Here is a 20,975-nt window from a genome sequence, read left to right as displayed (position 1 = left end):
GGGCCGCATCTTCGGAGACGGTGCGGTAAGCGCTAGTGACTCTCAGTGCAAATCTTCGGTAGGCCGCTTTGCAGGTGCGGCTGTACGTTGGGAGCTCCATAGCTGGTGCCCATATTTGAGCAGCGTACATAATGATGGCTCTGACGACAGAGCAGATGAGCAGTCTGCTCCTCTGTCTTGGGCCGCCGATGTTGGCCATTATGCCGGATAGCACGCTTGCTTCCCTGCCGGCTTTGACTCCGGTTTCTTCCAGGTGCTGCTTGAAGCTAAGCCTGTGGTCCAGATGGACTCCCAGGTACTTGATAGCCGGGGACGACTTGATTTCGTCTGTTCCAACAACCACTCTGGCTGTCTCTACCTTTTTCCTAGTGCTAATCAGGACCGATTCGGTTTTGTGCGCTGCTAGTCTGAGGCCGTTTTCCTGGAGCCAGCACATCACTCGTCTGACTGTCTCGTTCGTGTTCTCCTCTACTTCAGTTAGGGTTTTATGTACCGCTACTACCGCGATGTCGTCTGCGAAGCCAACGATGCTGCAGCCGGCTGGTGTGTCCAGTCGTAGGATACCATCGTACATGACGTTCCACAGAAGCGGGCCGAGAACAGACCCCTGTGGAACGCCTCCTGTAACTTGTCGTAGTTTTTGTCCCGTCGCGGTGTCGAACAGCAGCACTCTGTTTTTGAAATAGCTAGCTACTATGCCCACCAGGTACTCAGATACACCAATTCTGGAGAGGGCGGCAATGATGCTTGGCCACCTCGCAGAGTTAAAGGCATTTTTTACATCTAGTGTAGTTACCAGGCAGTATTTCTTGGTGCCACCGCGCCATCTCTTCCCAGATATGGCTTCGCGGGCTTTACCCACCACTACTCTGATCGCGTCGTTGGTGCTTCTCCTCTTCCTGAAGCCGAATTGGAGTTCAGATAATCCCTGTAGGCTGTAAATTTCCGCTTCTAGCCGATTTGCGATGATTCGCTAGAACAGCTTCCCCGTTACGCTGATCATGCACAGACGCCTGTATCCAGCCGGGTCTTCGGAGTCCTTCCCAGTCTTTGGTAGAAGCACGAGCCTCTGGAGCTTCCAGCCCGTGGGGAAGACTTGCTCATGCAGGCATTGGTTAAAAGTCTTCGCCAGCGCTTCAGGGTATGTTGTGGCTATCGTCCGGACTGCTATGGCGGGTATACCGTCGGGCCCTGGCGCTTTGCCGGTCTTTATGCTCTTAGCCGCTTTTAATAGCTCTTCCGCACCGATCTGTGGAGGTGTGGGAGTCTCCCGGTGTCTGGGCACGTAGGCTAGTTCCTGTTGCGTGGGGAAAAGTGCATCCACGATTCTGGACAATAATTCCGGGCAGGTGGGCATTACCTTGCGCGCCAGTTTGCCCATCACCATCTTGTAGGCTAGGCCAAAAGGCTGCAGGTCTGCCTCCTTGCAGAGGTCCTTCCAGCAGTTTGCTTTGCTACGTTTGATCTCCTTGGTGAGATGTGCCCGTTGTTGGTGGTAGATGGAGTGCGCTTCTGCCGCTTCCTGGGCTGCTTGGGGGTCTTGTGGTCTCCGCCTTGCTCTTTTCATGGTCCTCTGGTAGCCGCGTCTTGCTGCGTTGCTCCCTCTCCGCAGATCCGCTATTTCCTGCGACCACCAGTGCTTCCTTCCCCCCATTTGCCTTTTTACCATGGCGGCTTCGCAGGCAGTCTCCATTGCTGTACCTAGCGATTTTGCCTGCTGCTCTGCATTCCCGTGTTCACTTTCGCTGCTTTGACGGAACATGAGGAGCAGGCACTGGGTGTCCATGTCCTCCGTTTTCCAAGCTGTGCGCTTTATGGTTGCGGTCCGTCTGGTGGGTCCGTCGTCGATACAGCACGTTATGGCCCGGTGGTCACCATGCGTATATACACTTGCGACTTTCCAGGTGGCACTCCGTGCCAGTTGGGGGCTGGCGAATGTAACGTCGATTACCGATCCACGATCACCCTTAACGTATGTTTGTGTGCTTCCTTTATTCAGGAGCACCACACTCAGGGTCGCGAACACATCCAGTAGGACGCTTCCGCGATCGTTTGTCCTTGTGCTTCCCCACTCGGTCGCCCATGCGTTGAAATCGCCAGCAATGATCACTGGGGAACGACTACGTGCATCTTCCGCTAGGTCTTCTAATATGTTGGCGAACTCATCCAGTTGTATGCTAGGGGCAATGTAGCAGCTGTATATGTGGATTCCGGCAATCTTTGCTCTGACGTACCCCACTGACGTATGTCGGGCGCTTAAGCCTTGTGGCGAGGTTCCACAGCTCCAGATAGCTGCTCCATAATTAGTGTTTGTATTCTGGATCCATACGTCTGGTGGCATCGCTAGGTGTGGCTCGCTCAATATGGCGACGTCGACGTCCTCTTCTCTCACCGTCTGCATGAGCAGGTCCTGTGCCGCTCTGCAGTGATTAAAATTGAGCTGCAGGAACTTAATTTTGCCCATTTTTGTGTGAATTGGCTGCCTTGACATATAAAGGGCATGCCCTACTGAGGGTGCCATGTGCCGTGTCTTGTAGCCCTGCTCTTGTGCATAAGATGCAGGCGGGCATCTGTGTGCAGTCCCTCGAGTTGTGCTGCGTACCTCCACAATTAAAGCATTTGCTTGTTTCGTCGTGGCTACTTCTGCATATTGCAGCGATATGTCCGAAAGCTAGGCATTTGAAGCACCTCCTGGGTTCGTTCTTCTGCCGGATTCGGCATACCGACCCTCCAATGCGAATTTTTCAGAAATGCCTTGAGTAGTTTTGCAGTGGCGCCGTCTCCGTGCTTCCCCATCTGTAGGAGGAGCTCCCCTGCCGCGGTTCGTCGGATTGCGGATACCGAGTCTCTGAACTCGAGGATCGCTTTGTCGGACTTCACCGCCCTGAGTACCTCAGCATAAGACTCCTGGTCTTTGCACTTAACGACCAGTGCATCTGGCCTCTGTGCTCTACTGGGCGGATTCACCAACCGCTTCCTCTCTGGGCTCTTTGTGCTTCCTTTTTTCCGTGTTTTCTTCTGAGGTGTTTCGGCCGGCCTTGGTCTGGCTTCCGCCACGCGTTTTTCTGCGGGGTAACGCTCGGGGCGCTTGTCGGGCTTCGGCTGCTTCTCCTTCCGTGTATCGGTGGCGTCGAGTTCCTTGCATTCCACGCGATTCCTTTCCAGGCATTTCGTGCAGATGGCGCCTACCTGCTCCTCTTCGTGCAGCTTCTCGCTGACTGCAACCTAGATCTGCTTCATTTGGGCCAATGAGTCCTTCATTCCTCGGTTGATCGTCCTCACGATGGGCCTCTTTTCATTTACCAAGTAGATGAGTCCAGGATGCTTCCCAACTTGATGAGCTGCGTCCTGCAAGAAGGTGCATTGCCCTTCGCCTTTTTTGATGGTGTCCTCCTCAGTGGGGTTTCCGGGCTTGCCGATGCTCTACATCTTTTTGGAGTTTCGGACTCCTGTGAGTTCATTTTTTGTGTAAATGGGTCCCCCCTTAGGGCCGTTATTGCTCTCCATGCGTGCAGTTACCTTGAATAGATCCCGTGGGTGCCTATCTTTAGAGTGAGGTCCACGCGAGGGTTGACTCCAGCCTTCATGGGGTCTGGAGTTCAGAGCCAGATCAGTATTAGCCAGGACATTGTCAACTGGGCCTGCACGGCCAGGCGGGTGGCGATGGGAGCAAGCGTTTCCTAAGGCCTGCCAAGGTTTTAACGGGACGGGGGCAGCTGCAGCATTGGCCCAGCAGCCATTTCAGCACGATATCACTCGGCTTACTCAGGTGCCAGAATGCTGCAATCCGTCAGCCTGTTGTCTACAGTTCAGTAACGGGGCTTCCAGTATACCATAATTGGGACCTTACTGGGCTGGGGTCCCAATGAGCCTTGCTAGGGCAAGGTTCACAGGCTTCCGTTTGCCTGCGGGGCGGTGGCTGCCGCCGTTGCGTCTGGCGCCATCTGTTAGTGGGGTGCACATAACATCCATGTATATGCTATGCAGTCAGTTTTACCGCAGTAGCATGTTGGCTCCATTAATTATCTTGATCTACGTACGTAATGTAGATCATGCGTGGCGCCCTCTGCCGGACTTTGCCGGTAGCTTTTTGTTGGGCCGTTTCCGTGCACTGGTCCTCAGCTGACGGCTCGCTCAGCTGGCATGACGAGTGAATATCGGAGCGGGACGTGACGGCACAGTCAAACACAAAGATGACAATTGAACAACAATAAACAAGTGCAACAAGCGGTACAAGTGGTAGTGGACAGAGAGAGAGAGCAAAGAAAAGGAGGATAATCTCACCCCTCCCCCCTGATCAACGTCCTGGTTTTCATCCTACTCGCCGTCTTGGGGTTCCAGGGGCTGCGTTGTCCATGTTTTGGAGGCTTCATCGGTATGTACCGGTCTCACTCACCATGCTTTTCCTCTTTCAAGCTGCGCTCTTTTCTTTTTTATGAACCTATGCAAGTACAAGCAGACTACACACACTATCAGCGCTGCACAACCCGCTGCCTGGGCGGCTGGATATCTCGGTCTAAATCAGGGCTCGGCACCTAACAATTAACGAGCCGTTTTTGCGTTTGTGTGTGAAGACGCACGCAAAACGGAACATTGGTATTGGTACGAATCACTGTAATACGCTTGTACGTGAGGGCAGCGCAGCCGCAGCGCAGCAGCAGCGCCTTGTCCCGCACCCATGGGATAGGGCCGTGCCGAGCCCTGGTCTAAATGCATTCATTTACTTAAGACGTCCCTCATGGGTATGTATGTACATATGTACTGGAATCCAGTGATGGTGTTTTCACCCATTCGGTCTTGTTTCCCTGCAGTTTTCGCGTCAATCAGCCAATCGCCCGGGAGCAACAATTAAACGCGTCCGCACTTCTTCACTTCTTCACGTACGCAGTGTAGCCGCCCTGTCTGCTCCGGCACGAGTGCCTTGGAAGCACCCGTTCCGGAGACAGGCACGCGCCGTTTGAGAGCCCGCGGTCTGGCGCGGTAATGACCTGCGACCAGCCCAGCGGAGCCTCCAACGGTGGGCGACCACACTTACCGTCTTGCACTTGCACTTTGGTGGGTGGGGGGAAGGGGGTTAAATTTACATTAATTTATGATTCCACGAGCACATTGTTAAGTTGTATTTGCTTATATTTCATTTCTTATTTCTGGTTCTTTGCCCTGTCTTATCGCCGTACTTAAATTCCCTACGTCCCTGCCTATTCGCTCCAAACTAAGTCATGAAAAGGGGGATAAATCACGCAGCCTCGCTCACCCGATCCTCTCGAGCTTCTTCCTTGTGGCTCCTCCTCTGGCGCCTTGTCATCGTGCGATCCTTGTAATCCCGGTGGGGGTGTGTCCTCGTCCCACGTGTGCACGGCCCACTGACTTGGGGACTTTTCGCAGCGATCACGACTTCTCCTATTGGTTGCCAAAATCAAACTCCTCGAGGCGAGCTCTGCCTGGCGATGGCGAGCCCTTAGACGCGGACCCTTGTCCGGGCTGCGCTGCCGCTGCTGCCGTCGCTGCCCACGCCCCTGGCTTTCGTGCTGCTGGCCGCTCTCTTCGGCTGCTGGCTCACGTCGAAGCTCTGTTCTGCTGTTGGCTCGTGTCGCCGTTCTCTTTGGCTCTGCTGCCGGCTCTCGGCTCTGCTCATAAAGAAACTATATAAGGAGGCCTCGTCGGTGGCAGAGTTACTCGCTGCTTTTCCTTACTGTCAGTGCTCGTTTGCTTGTCGACGCGGAAGATTTGTTGCGGACAAAATTTTGTTTTTTTAATTTTTTCAATATGTTTATTTATTCAAAACAAAGACTACTGTCGTGTGGCAAACTATTAAAAATTAAATTATGAAACAATTATTATTTTTTTTCACATTGTCTTCAAAGGATTAATCAGCACACTCCATTGTTGTTGCCCTCACACTTACAGCGAGAGCCCTTTCACTCGAACTTTTCACTCGCAAGTTCTGCTTATTTTTGCCGACGAGACCTCCTTATATAGTTTCTTTATGGCTCAGCGTACAAGCGCGGACCCATGAAGAAACTATAAAGGAGGTCTCGTCGGCAAAATTAAGAAATTTGTACGAGTGAAAAGTACGAGTGGAAGGGCTCTCGCTGTAAGTGTGAGGGCAACGACAAGGGAGTGTGCTGATAAATCATTTGAAGGCAATGTGAAAAAACATAATAATTGTTTCATAATTATACCCGGTACTCGAAGAGTAAATAGGGTATATTGTATTTGTGCGGATAACGGTTGTATGTAACGCACAGAAGGAAACGTCTTCGACCCCATAAAGTATATATATTCTTGATCAGCATCAATAGCCGAGTCGATTGAGCCATGTCTGTCTGTCCGTCTGTCCGTCCGTCCGTCTGTCCGTCTTGTTTGTCGGCTAGTTCTCAGAGACTATAAGAGCTAGAGCCACCAAATTTTGGCACCAGACTGCTGTATGCTCACACTGAAACCAGTGTAATTCAAAAATGAGCCCCGCCCCCGCAAAAGGGCGAAAACCTCCCAAATCTACAATTATGAAGATAACAGAAAATTCCGTAGGGAATGACCATATCTATCAGATCACCAAATTGGGATCCGATTGGATCATTATTATAGCCACAATGGAGAAATTAATTTTCAGTGGCCAAACCCACCCGGTCCCGCAGCTTATAGCAGCCCACTCTGCTTCGCGCAGTTTATGGCCTCTCCCCCTGACACGTCTCTGCCGCGACTCTGCCCTGACTCTGCAAAGTGTGTCTCTAGGGGAGGGTGGCGAGCTAAAGGAGCGTGTTGGCGTGAGAAGTGTTGTTGATGTAGATGACAGATGAAGAAAAAATGTAAAATTTGACAAATAACCGCTAAGTTGCAGATGTAGTACTGAGTGCCGGGTATAAAAATTGTGACGCGTAAGAAGCGTCTCACACGTCCCTTCTCGTTTAATTTTTAATTGTTTGCTACATAATAGTAGTCTTTATTATGAAAAAATAAAAATTTTGAAAAAATTTGAAAAAAAAATTCCGCGTCGACAAGCAAACGAGCACTGACAGTAAGCAAAAGCAGCGAGTAACTCTGCCACCGACGAGGCCTCCTTATATCGTTGCTTTATGCGCGGACCCACCCCAAAAAAGAGCAGAGAGAAGAGAGCATAGGTCAAAGAGGAGATCGCGAGAGCGAGTAAGCGTCAGAGCACAGAGAGAGAGCGGTCGGCAATCAGTTGTCAGTCGTCAAGTTGTGCAGTTGGGTTTTGTCCATAAAGCAACTATATAATTTTCAAAGCGCAATTTCAAAGCGTAATGGTCTGCATTACAGTTGCGAGGCATGTCGGTCTGTCGAGAATGACATGGTCACGTTTATGAGGCAGACGCGAAAGGGCTTTAAGGAGCTGACCGTGTGCTTTAAGAAGCAGTACGATCGGCTTCTAGCCGTGGAGTCTCAATTGAGCGGTTTTAAACTGCTGAATGAGTCTCCTAGGCGCAAAAAAGTCACTCCTCGTGATCTGCAAGTGCCTGTCCCTCGATCGCTCGCTGCTGATCAACTGTCTCCGTCCACTCCGATAGTGCAGCAGCTAATTTCGTTTGCCACTCCAATGGCAACGACAGCTGCTGGTGATCAAGTTTCGGCTACCGAATCGATCATCTCGGAGAACATGCAGCCAGTTAGCACTGTAGCGTCCGTGTCTGTCGAGTCCGTTCCAAAGCCCATCCCATCTATTTCGATCCCACCAGTTAATAAACGTCCCGGACCACCGGATATTGCCGTCACAGGTATCAGATCTGTGGTGCCAAAACCTCTGGTGGGAGTCCCACCAAAGCGGCAAGTTTTTATACCAGGTACTCGAAGAGTAAATAGGGTATATTGTATTTGTGCACAAAGTGAATGTATGTAACGCACAGAAGGAAACGTCTCCGACCCCATACAGTATATATATTCTTGATTCTGGTAGCTTCGGTTGGTGTGAGATCATGCGTGCGATTTTATTGTGTGGCAGAAGAAGTGGCAGCGTCAACGCTTCTGGAATATTGTTCCGGCATTATATCAACGCACTGGGATGACCTAACAGCCCAAGACTTTGAACATATGTCTGGTCCATTACTTTTCAAAATGCTTAAGAATAAAACCAAATACCCACTACACGCAGCAATGTGACTGCTGAGGGAAGACGTCGTGTTCCTGTGCCTTGTGGAAAATGATGACAATTTACCAGAGTTGGTTAACAGTTTGTCTGAGCATGGTCAACTGCCGCTTCAAATGGCACTATCGGCAAAAAATTCCCAGATAGCTCAAACGCTTGTGGAAAACGGAAAAGCCAATATTAATGCGTATGATGCCCAGGGATCTACGGTACTTATAGATGCTTTAAAAAAAGGTGATGTCTTTTCAGCGAAATTTCTTTTGGACCACAACTGTCTTTTAGATCTTTTATGCAGACTCTCGTCTGATACAGCCCTTCATATCATATGCACTTACGCTGAGAGTCAGACTGAACGCGAGACATTTGAACCAATAAATTAATTAGGCAAACAAATTTTACAGCGCAAAGCCAATGTAAACATTCAAAATGTTCGGGGTGAAACGCCTTTGCACGTTGCGATCGAAAGCCAAAATACCATAATGCTAAGTCATCTACTTGAAGTGCCTAATATCGACATAAATATGCGCTCATTCGATGAAAAGTGCGCTCTTGAACTATGCTTAACGTTAGAGAACGCCGATTTCAAGTTGGCTCAGAAACTACTCGAAATGGGTGCTCGAACAACTCATATAAAGTCTGCAACTGGAGACAGCCTGCTTCAGATGATCGTCATGGCCGGACAACGGTTCGAGGACGCCGCCATATTTTTGACAGACTATGCAAGTCTCGACCATTTAAACTTTAGTGGACTGTCTGCTTTACATATGGCAGCGAGACAAAATATGTCCAACCTAGTAACAAAATTGCTCACAAACGGTGCGTCGTGCAATTTGCAATCAAATGAAACCGGAATGAAATCAGCTCTACATATGGCAGTTGAAGCCAATGCCATTGGTGCAATAAAAGCGTTTACTCAGGTGGATATTAAGGCAACTGAAGCTCCTGATTTCAACCGCAAAGATATAAATGGCGACACCCCACTGGGCCTATCCTTAGCTCTGAATAGAACTCATTTAGTCCCCATTCTTATAAAAGGTGGTGCTGATGTCAACGCAAGAAATAAAGACGACTTTACCGTTTTGCACCAAGCAATACTCCACAGCGATAGTGGCACGGCATTATTTTTAATAGAGAATGGTGCAGATATAAACGCGGTGGCAGGTAAAAAGGATTCTACGTTGCAGCTGTCTATTAAGAAAAACCTTCCAAAAGTCGTGGATGCCCTGTGCACACATGGAGTTGCACTGAATGCCGCCGATGGCAAAGGTGATGCACCATTGTGGACTGCTTTGGAATTGGAATTCGATGAAGTTGCGCAGGTACTTGTGCGCCATGGCGTTGATACAGACTGTTGGAGCGAAGGTACTGAAGGATGCCAACAGACGCTCCTACATCGCGCAATAGATGAAAACAAAGAGTCTATTGCTGTATTCCTTATTCGTAGCCAATGTGACCTGGACTCTGCCCGTCAGCGAGGACCGGATGGCGAAGGTGGCGACGAGGTTCGAGAAAAAGCATCCCCATTGCATCTCTGTTGCCAATGGGGTCTCACCAAAGTACTTCAGACACTAATTGATCATGGAGCTAATGTGAACGTACTGGATGCTGAGAAAAAAACGCCACTTCACATCTCTATTGAAAACCAACATGAAGAGATAATAACTATTCTTCTTTGTCACCCTGGTATAGATCTAAAGTTACGTGATATTACTGGAAACACACCTTTCGCATCCGCCTTGGCCATACGCAACCACAAGGCCGCTCAGCGCATATTAGATCGACTTCCTACTGCGGCGGAACAAATGGATCAACGTGGTCGAAACTTTTTGGATTTAGCAATCATGAAAAATGATTTAGAAAGCGTTCTGTTTTTGCTTGCTATACAGGTAGATGTCAATTCGCGTGTGCACGATGCCAACCAATCCACGCCCTTGCATCTGGCAGCTGCGTCCGAAAACGAAATGATCACTAGGAATTTACTTTTAGCTGGTGCCCGTATTAATGAGCGGGATGTTGTTCAGAAAATCCCGCTACACATTGCAATCGAGCGGGGAAATATTTCAGTCGTATCGGCGTTGATCCAAAACAGTGCCGACTAAGTACGATGCACCTGATGCCGAAGGTAACAATGCCTTGCATCTGGCTGTGCGAGGTGGCCAACTTTCAATTGTGCGGGAACTTTTGACGGAGTCTAGGGTAAACGCTGAGGCAATAAATTAGAAAGGGCGCAATCCGATGCATGAACTGTGTCGTGTGGTGGAGGACAATACAGCCGCTGCCATTTGTGAGCTGTTTTTTGAGTGTATGCCAAAGTACCCCATAAATAGTCCTGACATGGATGGAAATACGCCGTTACTGCTCTCCTTCATGCGTGGCCAAGCGCCTCTTTGCAAAGTCCTTGTAAAGGCTGGGGCATGTTTAGGTACTGAAAATAGGGAAGGAATTAATATCTTTAATTTCAAACTAGCCACAGATCAACTTCTCCATAAGTTGTTGGACCAACTACAGCAGGAGTCACCTTGGGCAGAGTCCGACTTGTGCCAAGAATGTACCACAAAATTTTCTATTACGATGCGAAAACACCATTGTCGCCATTGCGGACGGGTCTTGTGCTCCAAGTGTTCCAGCAACGATGTGCCTATTATTAAGTTCGGAATAAATAAGCCAGTGAGGGTATGCAGCGTTCGTTTTAATGTGCTGCAATGTGGGAATGGAGCATTTTTGTAGTCATTCCAATTCTTTTACAAAAAAATAATGCCATTTGTTAAGATGTTTAAATACAAAATGTTGCATTAAAATTTATTTTATGTACAAAAAAAAAAAAAAAAAAAAAAAAAAAAAAAAAGAGCTAGAGCCATCAAATTTTGGCACCAGACTGCTGTATGCTCACACTGAAACCAGTGTATTTCAAAAATGAGCCACGCCCCCTTCCGCTCCCGATAAAGGGCGAAAACCTTCCACATCTACAATTTTGAAGATGGCAGAAAACTAAAAACACCATTCCGTAGGGAAGACCATATCTGTCAGATCACCAAATTGGGATACGATTGGATCATTTTTATAGCCACAATGAAGAAATTAATTAGCAGTGGCCAAACCCACCCCGTCCCGCAGCTTATATTTGTTTGTTTCACATTCTCTCATTCATTCTGTTTATGGCCTCTGCCCCTGACACGTCTCTGCCTCTGCCGGTGGGGAGGGTGGCGAGCTAAAGGAGCGTGTTGGCGTGAGAAGTGTTGTTGATGTAAATGACAGATGAAGACAAATGTAAAATTTGACAAATAACCGCTAATGTGCAGATGTAGTACTGAGTGCCGTGTATAAAAGTTGTGACGCGTAAGAAGCGTCTCACACGTCCCTTCTCGTTGACAATGTACTTGACACAATTTTTGACACGTTTGTCCCACTCTGATGCCCGACTAGATCTGCGAAACCTCCTTGGTTCACCAAAGAGTTATCCAGTCTAAAGAACTTAAAATCAAGACTATTTAAAAAATCTCAAGAAGTTGGTTCTTCCTCTTCTCTTTCTAATTATTTAATAGCTTGGTCGAATTTCACTGTTCTTAATGCTCAATGCTATAGGAACTACCTACTTCGATGCAGGATACGCTTTTCACAGGACCCTAAACAGTTCTACAGCTTTGTAAACAGTAAGCGTAGAACGTCCGCACATCCATCCATGCTATCATTTTTGAATATGTCGGCAAACAATGATCAGGCAATCGCCGATCTTTTTGCACAATTTTTCCAAACCACCTATTCCCAGGAAAGCTACCCAGCCACTATGTATCCATATAGTTTACCAAGGTCGAATGGCATTTTCTGCCCTATGTTAAATGAAGGCTCCTTACTTCATGAACTTAAATTAGTTAAGCCGGCATTTTTGCCGGGCCCTGACTGAGTTCCCGTCTGTGTACTCAGGTACTGTGCCGAGTCTGTGTGCGGACCTTTGCTTAAATTATTCAATCTATCCATCCATTCATCTAGCTTTCCCCATCTGGAAGGAATCCCTTATAATTCCTCTCCATAAGAAAGGTAGCAAGTCTGACGCTAAAAACTATAGAGGTATATCTAAGTTATCCGCTATTCCTAAAATGTTCGAGAAAATTTTAACTCCTCACTTGCAACATCTTTGCAAATCACTTATATCTCCAGCTCAGCACGGATTTATACGGCGACGATCAACAACCACTAATCTTTTAGAGTTCACCTCCTTTGTCATTAAAGGATTCCAAGGTAACTTGCAGACGGATGTTATTTACACTGACTTCAGTAAGGCATTCGATTCTGTAAACCACTCTCTTCTTGCACAAAAGCTCGACCTTCTAGGGTTTCCGCCCAATCTGTTGAGATGGATTTCTAGCTACCTGTGTTCTAGGTCTCAAAGGGTCCGTTTCAAAAACTCCTTATCTTTACCTGTCATGGTTACTTCTGGAGTACCACAGGGTAGCCATTTAGGCCCCTTACTTTTCACACTCTTTATTAATGACCTGCCTTCTGTCTTAACAAATTCTCGAAAACTTATGTATGCGGATGATGTTAAGCTCTGTGTCCAGTATAAGGACATTTCATTTCACTCTCGCTTGCAATCTGATCTCAATAGCTTTCAGTCATGGTGTTGTGCAAATATGTTACACCTTAATGCCTCGAAGTGCAAAGTAATGACTTTTCATCGCTCCAGCCCCTTACTGGCTTCTTACACCCTCTGCGGTAGTTCTCTTGAGAGAATTACATTAGTTGATGATCTTGGTGTTAAACTAGACCCCAAGTTAAAGTTTTCTGAACACGTTTCTACCATGGTAAATAAAGCCGTGGGTGTGCTTGGGTTTATGAAGAAGTGGTCAAAGGAATTTGATGACTCTCTATATCTCGCTGTTCGTCCGATTTTAGAATACGGCTCATGTGTATGGTGCCCTCAGTACAACATACATCAGGACCGTATTGAATCAGTACAGAAACACTTTTTTTATTATTTGCCCTACGGGGCCTCAACTGGGATGCAACTGTGAGACTGCCATCCTACCGTAGTAGACTTCTTTTAATAAATCTTCCATCCTTAGTTAGTCGTAGAAAAATGCTTGGTGTACTTTTTATGCACAACTTGATCAAGGGGGATGTAGACAGCCCTGACTTGTTGAGCCGCGTAAACTTTACGATTCCCATTAGACCCACTAGAATATATTCCTTTGTTCCTTCCAATGTGTAGATCGAAATGTGCCTTGCACGAACCTTTTAGAGTTTTATTTTATTTATTGATTTATTTATTTCAATTAACAATTATCTGCTAATTATGGAATAGGAATAATAATAAACTAATTATATATGTACAAGAGAGAAAGGAAAGATACAATTTACACATTTTCTAAACTAAGGTAATGATAAATGTTAACTATAATTTTTTCAAGGGATAATTCGGGGGACAATAAATGGTACAAGTAATTATAATTATTGCATAAAACCCGGAAAGGTTCATGATGGGAGTAGTTAGATCTACATATGGATAATCGGATGGTGCGGAAAGTGCGGGTTGGTCTGGAGGGAACCGAAAAATAGATTCGTCCCAAAAGAGTTTGGGAGTCCGCAACTTAATAGCTTATGCATGAATACCACCCCATTGCAAATTCCGCGATGGTGTAAAGAGGGTAGGTTCAGTAGTTTTAGCCTAGATAGGTTTGGTGGAAGGAGTCTGTTAGAGTCCCAGTTTAGATGTCTAAGGGCGAATATTAAAAATTGTTTATGAACGCATTCAATAATAATTTGTAGCTCCTTGTATTGTGGACACCACACACAAGAACAATACTCCAATATCGGGCGAACCAACGAGACGTACAGTGCTTTAGTTATATACGGATCGTCAAACTCTTTTGACCATCGCTTAATAAACGCTAGAACTCCCTTAGCTTTGTTAACGGTTGAAGCAATATGGCTATTAAAACATAGCTTTCGATCGATTTGTATGTATTTGATTTGATGTATGCTCGGATTATAATTCCCTCTATCACATTATATCCTCGACTCACTCCCTTCCTCTTCTTAAATCTCTTATACTAGCCTACCTCTCCCTTAGTTAGTTTAATTTTTGACTTTGATAATTTTGCTTGCTTAGCTATAGTTGCTCTAGTTTAGTTGTGTTTAGTTCTAATTTTCCGCGAATGTTAGCCTAACATCTATCTTTCCTGCATGCTCGCGACCGGTTCGGTTAATCGCGGCGCGCGTCATGCGGCAGCGCCCCTCGGTCGGTTGGTCGGGAGGAGGGCTGCGTTCTGCTGTGTTCCGCGCGTAACAGGCTTGCATATTCATATCATGCATATCATTGCATATCAACGTCCAGAATTAAAAAAAATATAAGGAGGTCTCGTCGGTGGCAGAGTTACTCGCTGCTTTTTCTTACTGTCAGTGCTCGTTTGCTTGTCGACGCGGAAGGTTGGTTGCGGGCAAAATTTTTTTTCAAATTTTTCAAAATGTTTTTTTTTTTCAAACAAAGACTACTATCATGTAGCAAACTATTAAAAATTAAATTATGAAACAATTATTATGTTTTTTCACATTGTCTTTAAATGATTAATCAGCACACTCCATTGTCGTTGCCCTCACACTTACAGCGAGAGCCTTTTCACTCGCACTTCGTCAAGTTGTGCAGTTGGGCTTTGTCGTAGTTAAAGAATTAGTTGTCAGTCGTCAAGTTGGGCAGTCGTGTTTTGTCGTAGTTAAAGAATCAGTTGTCAGTCGTCAAGTTGTGCAGTTGGGTTTTGTCGTAGTTAAAGAATCAATTGTCAGTCGTCAAGTTGTGCAGTTGGGTTTTGTCGTAGTTAAAGAATCAGTTGAAATATGTATGTTCAAGAGACACTTAATTTAACTTATACTCATACTTAAATAACCTAATAAACTATTCTTTTAATAAACTTATCCTACATTTGGGGGCTCGTCCTGTCTTGAATACGCGGACCTGAATGAAAAGTGAAAGCAGTCTCAGTTGCTAAAGTGGATGGTGCATTTTATCGTAATTTCAAAAAAAGTTGTAAAGTTGTACAGTCGATCTGTAGTGAAATTACAGTAAATTGTCCTAAGAACGCAAGATTGTGAAATTCAGTGAAGTTGCCGTTAGTCGCGTTGTGGTGTTGTCGAGCAATACACACACGATCACACGAGAAATAAAAGGCCAGAGGAACAGTTGGTTCTTGTCGTCGCTTGTCGCGTTTTTGTAACTGCGCAATACCACTAACCAAATAGTATACACGCACATTGGCTACACGCACTTATACAAATGTAGCTTCTAGCTGCGCGCTCTACACGCACTAATACCCATGTAGCTTGGACTTCTGATGCGTGTTCTACACGCACTAATACTTGTAGTCGGGACTCCGGGCAGAGGCCTGGGACTCCAAGACGCACATTTAGCGGTGACGTTTCGCTTGGCCCAATTTGAGAGTCTATTATACTATTTGGTTAGTGGCCGAAGGCACTGGGAGCCAATCCCCTATACTGATTAGGCAGCCAGTTTTTAGTCGATTTGCAGCCTCTATATGTTGTTTGCTTAGTGGTAATAGTAATAGATCAAGAATATATATATAATAAAATGATTAAATTAATAAATAATATATATTTATATACAAATATACAAAAAATAGGTACGCGGTGGGTGTATGCAGATTTTAGTGCCATGCTTGGGCATCAAACTTGAAGTCAGTTGTACAAATCTCGATTTGCCGATGGGAGTCGGAGGAAAATGTGCAAGTGTTAATGTGTGTGTACATGTGCAAGGCAGCCGCCTTTCCAGCAAACAAGTCTCCATGTCCCGTTCCGTCAAAACTCCATGCTTGTTCACACCGTGACTCTGAATACTCTAATGGAGTACACATGTTGCGGCAGGTCAGGTTCATACGCCAAGCCCCGAAAACAAAATCAAATCCTCAAAACGAATTTTCGTTCCATCACAGTTCAGCAAGTAACGCAACAATACATACATTGCTTGCAGTGTCCGTGTGAATCAAGACAAAAACGGTTTGGAGCGCTAAAAAATCATTGGCTACACGCACTTATACAAATGCTTCTAGCTGCGTGCTCCACACGCACTAATACACATGTAGCTGGGGCTTCTAGCTGCGTGTTCTACACGCACTAATACTTGTAGTTGGGACTTTGGCAGAGGCCTGGGACTGCGAGACGCAAATTGAGCGGTGACGTTTCGGTTCTACTGAACTGGGAGTCTACTATACTAAATGGTTAGTGGCTGAACGCCAACACAGAATATCAAAACTGAGGAAATATGACTTTCATCGGTATATTTTTGGCATATTATGATAGTGAGAAAGTATATTCTGGTATATTTCTGAGGTGTATGTTATCGGTGAGGAACAATTTTAAGTGCGCTGCATAAATGTAAAAGTAGACGGTCGTTGCATAAACAAACAACTGCAAATAAATATAGTGATCTTGGTATGTGTGTTTTCTGTGTGTATATAAAACAAAACAAAGACGAGAGGCCCCTTGGGCAATTGCAAGAAGCGAAACGCAATTTTGTAGGCATGGAAATTCCTGTGGGTCATTTTTTTCTCTGGCGTGTGTGTATGTGTGTGGTGTGGCGTTGGTGTGCGTATGCGGTATTGTTTTCGTGTTTTGTTTTTAATTCCGGATAAGCATTTAATGCGCGTTACGGAATAAATATATATATATATGTACATTATACTTTATATTCACATAACACATATACATACCATACCATGTGTACGCATGAATGCGCATGGTCCGCCTTTATGTCTGCTTAGTTTCCGACAGTGACACCTGGCAGTTGCATTGCGTGGGAGTAATTTTCATGCTAATTCGTTAAACATCTTTGTGTCCTTCTTTGTAGCGCCTTCTTCTTGAACGAACTTCAGCTGGGTACTCCGTGCAGCAAACTGAATCACAACCGTCAGAGACAGAGGCAGCACTCGCTGGGCGACCATATGGGTGGCAACAGTGCTGGAGCCAATAATGCCAGCGCGTTTAGCGCCGGAGGTTACATCGGCCCCACCAGTAGCCAACACAGTTTGGGAGCAGCCGGAGGCAGCGATCTGATACCTGGACCCATTGGGACTGGCTCCGTGTCCTTGGGCGTGTCCTCATACGCCTATGGTGGGACCAGTTGGGAGGAGTTCTGCGAGCGGCATGCTCGAGTGGCGGCCTCGGACTTTGCCAAGGCCTGCATTACGTACATCAACGGGAACCTGCCGCCCGAGGAGGCGCGCAACATACAGCATCGCAGCTTTTCACAGAAATTCGTGGAATCATTTGCGATCCACTACGACACGGAGTTCTTCAGGCGTCGAAGCACTCTGAAGATTGGCGCCGGTTCGTTGGACTTTGACGAGGAGCACGAGGTGCCGCGTCTGTTGTCCAAGTCGCTGCTGCGGCGACTCTCCTTCAAAGGACTGCGCAAGGGCAAGGTGAGCGCAGGGCCGCCCAGATGCTGTGTCCTTTTCGTTGATTGTTATCCATTTGGGGTTTAACAAAAGTTCCCCCTCCTGCAGGCCTTCTTCCACAAGAACCCGGACGACGTTGACGGCAGTGGCAAACAGAACAAGACCAAGCTGGCCAAGATCGTGGTCGAGTGCCGCAAGGAGGGCTACGTAAATAACCTGACGCCCGAAAGTCTTGACCAGCCGACCGGCTCACAAAAGTGGGAGAAGTGCCGCCTGGCCTTGGTCAAGGCTGTTGGCGGCTATATGTTGGAGTTTTACTCGCCGCCAAAGTCCGCCAAGCCCCGCAGCGGTGTCTTCTGTTTCCTAATATCGGAGGCACGCGAGACTACAGCTTTGGAGATGCCCGACCGCCTCAATACGTTCGTTCTGAAGGCGGACAACAACATGGAGTATGTGATCGAGGCGGAGAGCGCCGAGGAGATGCGCAGCTGGCTGGCCACCATTCGGTATTGCATGCGTACACCACCCACCCAGCAGCCTTTGATCGAATCGGACGTTATAGCGGCGGCTATGCAGACCTCGCCGACAAATCCCTCGGGTAGCAGTGCCTTGGGTGGCATACAGAATCCCCAATACCAGCAGCAGAGCGGTCTGGGGGGCTCCAATGGCAATTTGGTAGTGGGCGGTGGGATCGCTATTTCCTCTTCGCTGTCGGCGGACAGTGCATTGGCCTCTGCTGCCATTGGCCATGGTGCCATATCCGCCAGCGACATAAATGCCATCAATGAACTGGGCACCACACCTCCGTCGGGACCGCCGGAGATACCCATGCGACCGCATCGCGGCGAGCAGCGTCTGTCGGCCTCCAGCAATTTCGATGGTGTCGAACTAACCGAGAACGATGCGGATGTGAATGTGGCAGATTTAACGGCTGAGATGAGCCTCTTTCCCTGGTTTCATGGCACGCTGACCAGATCGGAGGCGGCACGCATGGTCCTGCAGTCGGAGGCTGCCGGACATGGCTACTTTTTGGTGCGGCAGAGCGAGACGCGGCGCGGCGAGTTCGTGCTGACGTTCAATTTCCAGGGAAGGGCCAAGCACCTGCGGCTGACTATTTCGGAGAAGGGCCAGTGCCGGGTGCAGCATTTGTGGTTCCCCTCGATACAGGAGATGCTTGAACACTTTCGCCATAATCCAATTCCCCTTGAATCGGGCGGCACCTCTGACGTGGTCCTCACCGACTGGGTGCACAATACCAGCAGACTGAATGATCCCTCAACTTCGGCAGCTTCAATGGCGGCAGGAGGTGCAAGTGCAGGTGCTGGTGGAGGAGGAGCGCACGATACGCATTACGGCCAGCAGCATCATGATTCATCAGCGGCGGGCGGTGCGCCAAGCAATGGAAATGGAAACGGGAATGGTCATGGAGGAGCAGGAGGAGGAGCAGCAGCTGGCGGGGGCCATCCGTCGCCGAGACATGTGAGATAGCCAACATTTTGGAGTCAATTCAGTGTCAGTGATGGTTTTATTTTATTTTACTTTGATTTCTGTTCGACTTTTCATTTCTCATTGCAAAAGTTGGGATGATGTGGTTTGAGCTCTCACCCCACACCCTCTGATGACGCCTTGGGGCTAGGGAGATACTTTTTAGGCCTATTGAATATTACCAAGTAGTTCGAGAATTTTTAACATTTTTTAAATATTTAAAATAACAACTGCCATAGAAATTATATTCTAGAAAGTACTCTTTTAGGGATTATTATTCAAAATTTCACTGGCAAACATTTTGGCTATTTTTTTTTTTATGAATTAAAACAGTTAAATTAATTTCTCTTACATTTAAAGATTTTCAATTTGAAACGTGATTAAGATACATATTTTTGATTAGTAAATCTCAAATCTGAGGTCTGATTAGGGAGTCTGTTTTTTCCATATTTTTCTGTAAAGTCTTCTTTCAATTATTGACACAAATTTTACAACTGTAAAAGCTATTTGTTTTAGGTGTCTTTTCAGTCGATTGCGACTCGAAAAGATTTTTTAAAACAGTTGAAATGGCGTCCGATCGTGAGGAATAGTCCTTTCTTAATAATAGTTGTAGTCAACATTTTAATTAAACAATGATTGGAATTTGCCTAGGTCTGAAAATATATTCTTTTTGTATTATTTTCTTAAAACTTTGTCCGAAACTTCTCTTTGAGATTAACCATTCAATTTGTGACATTCTTTAAGGGAATCCTTCGTGGAAATCCTTTAGTTTTAAGTACATACTTTTAGTAAGGTATTTTGTGTTAATTTGGAATGTCTTTGATTTGATTGTCGCATGCTAAATGTCTCTAGCCTCACCACGCCCCCAAACCAAACCCAAAATCATCCACCCAACAAATCCCATCCAAGGAGCCAGACCACTAAAAAAGTTTCTTCCTTGCATTCTGTTTTGCAGTGCAACGAAGTGATTACCATGAATCTAAGTGTTCGCCTAAAGACAAACGAAATCGAACTGCCTTTGGAGCAGCCAACTCACGTCTATTTTCCGGAGCAAGCCTACTTTCCATTGGACCCCACAACGCTCACGGTGCACAGTTCGCCGCCAGCTGGGCACAGCAGCTTCCTCGATCAGCCGCATCTGCGGGCATCCAACGCCTCATTACAGGGCTCTTCAGGACACCATCAGCAACTGCAGCAACAGAATCAGTCGGGCCAGGGCGGAGGAATTGCCAGCGGTAGCGGCGCTAACGGCAGCGGGAATGAGGGCAACGGACGTGCCGTCGACAATCAGTATAGCTTCACTTGAATCCCTGACCTGGATGGGATTGGGTTTGGGGAAGGATTGGATACATTGCGGAAATTTATCATTGTGCCATTTGTCTTGAGAAGGGGAAGACATCTTTGTGTTTTTATTGCATTACAAGGGGATGTCTCGTTTATTGTATATCGTGTAGTCTTTTCTTAGTTGCGTGTCTGTATCCGTGTCCCGTTTTCTTCTCTGTCTTTGCTTTCTCACTTGTTTCTTTTTAGTATAGTAGCAGATCCTTTCGAAGACATGAAGTAACTGCATATTTCTATGTAGACATTATTATATTATAGCTAAATGTGTGTTCATTTTTAAGTACATCGATGTTGTATGTATAGAAGAAACAAAAAAAAACCTAAGGGAAAAACTAAACAGAAAATATGGAAAATACTTAAAAAAATTAAGATTTATGTGGCACCAAAGGTGCGACTCAAGCGAATCCTAAAACTTCCTGCTTTACAAAAAAAAAAAAGACATATAATTATAACTTATGTATACATACATATAACAAAAATATATATTTAAATTGGTAAACTACAATAAAATAAATGAAGTTATGTGAAAGTCAAATGTAATCCATACTTGTGGCGCCTCTGTTGGATTTGTTATTTATCGGTTTTACTATCGACAGAAAGAGTAACCCATTGTCGACCTGTTTACAAATACCAAACGAAAAATC

General features: G+C 46.4%; 1 protein-coding gene and 1 pseudogene across 6 annotated transcripts; both read left to right on the top strand.

Moving 5' to 3' along the window:
* The first annotated feature begins 7,893 nt into the window (after positions 1-7,893).
* On the top strand, positions 7,894-10,846 carry LOC117896415 (annotated as a pseudogene).
* Positions 10,847-16,431: 5,585 nt separating this feature from the next.
* On the top strand, positions 16,432-20,760 carry LOC117897301 (SH2B adapter protein 1). 6 transcript variants are annotated; one of them, XM_034806046.1, is made up of 4 exons: positions 16,432-16,540; positions 16,956-17,529; positions 17,614-18,984; positions 19,946-20,760. In XM_034806046.1, exons 2-4 carry the CDS (start codon positions 17,050-17,052, stop codon positions 20,294-20,296), a joined length of 2,202 nt encoding a protein of 733 aa, XP_034661937.1. In that variant the 5' UTR covers positions 16,432-16,540; positions 16,956-17,049; the 3' UTR covers positions 20,297-20,760. The 6 variants fall into 6 exon arrangements, with proteins under 6 accessions (XP_034661937.1, XP_034661933.1, XP_034661939.1 ...); XM_034806042.1 differs by having other exon boundaries at positions 17,599-18,984; XM_034806048.1 differs by having other exon boundaries at positions 17,614-19,017; positions 19,946-20,078.
* Positions 20,761-20,975: the final 215 nt, after the last annotated feature.

This window comes from Drosophila subobscura, chromosome O (genome assembly GCF_008121235.1).
Source record: "Drosophila subobscura isolate 14011-0131.10 chromosome O, UCBerk_Dsub_1.0, whole genome shotgun sequence".
In the NCBI taxonomy this organism is placed as follows: Eukaryota; Metazoa; Arthropoda; class Insecta; order Diptera; family Drosophilidae; genus Drosophila; species Drosophila subobscura.
This window is presented reverse-complemented; position numbering and strand designations above follow the sequence as displayed.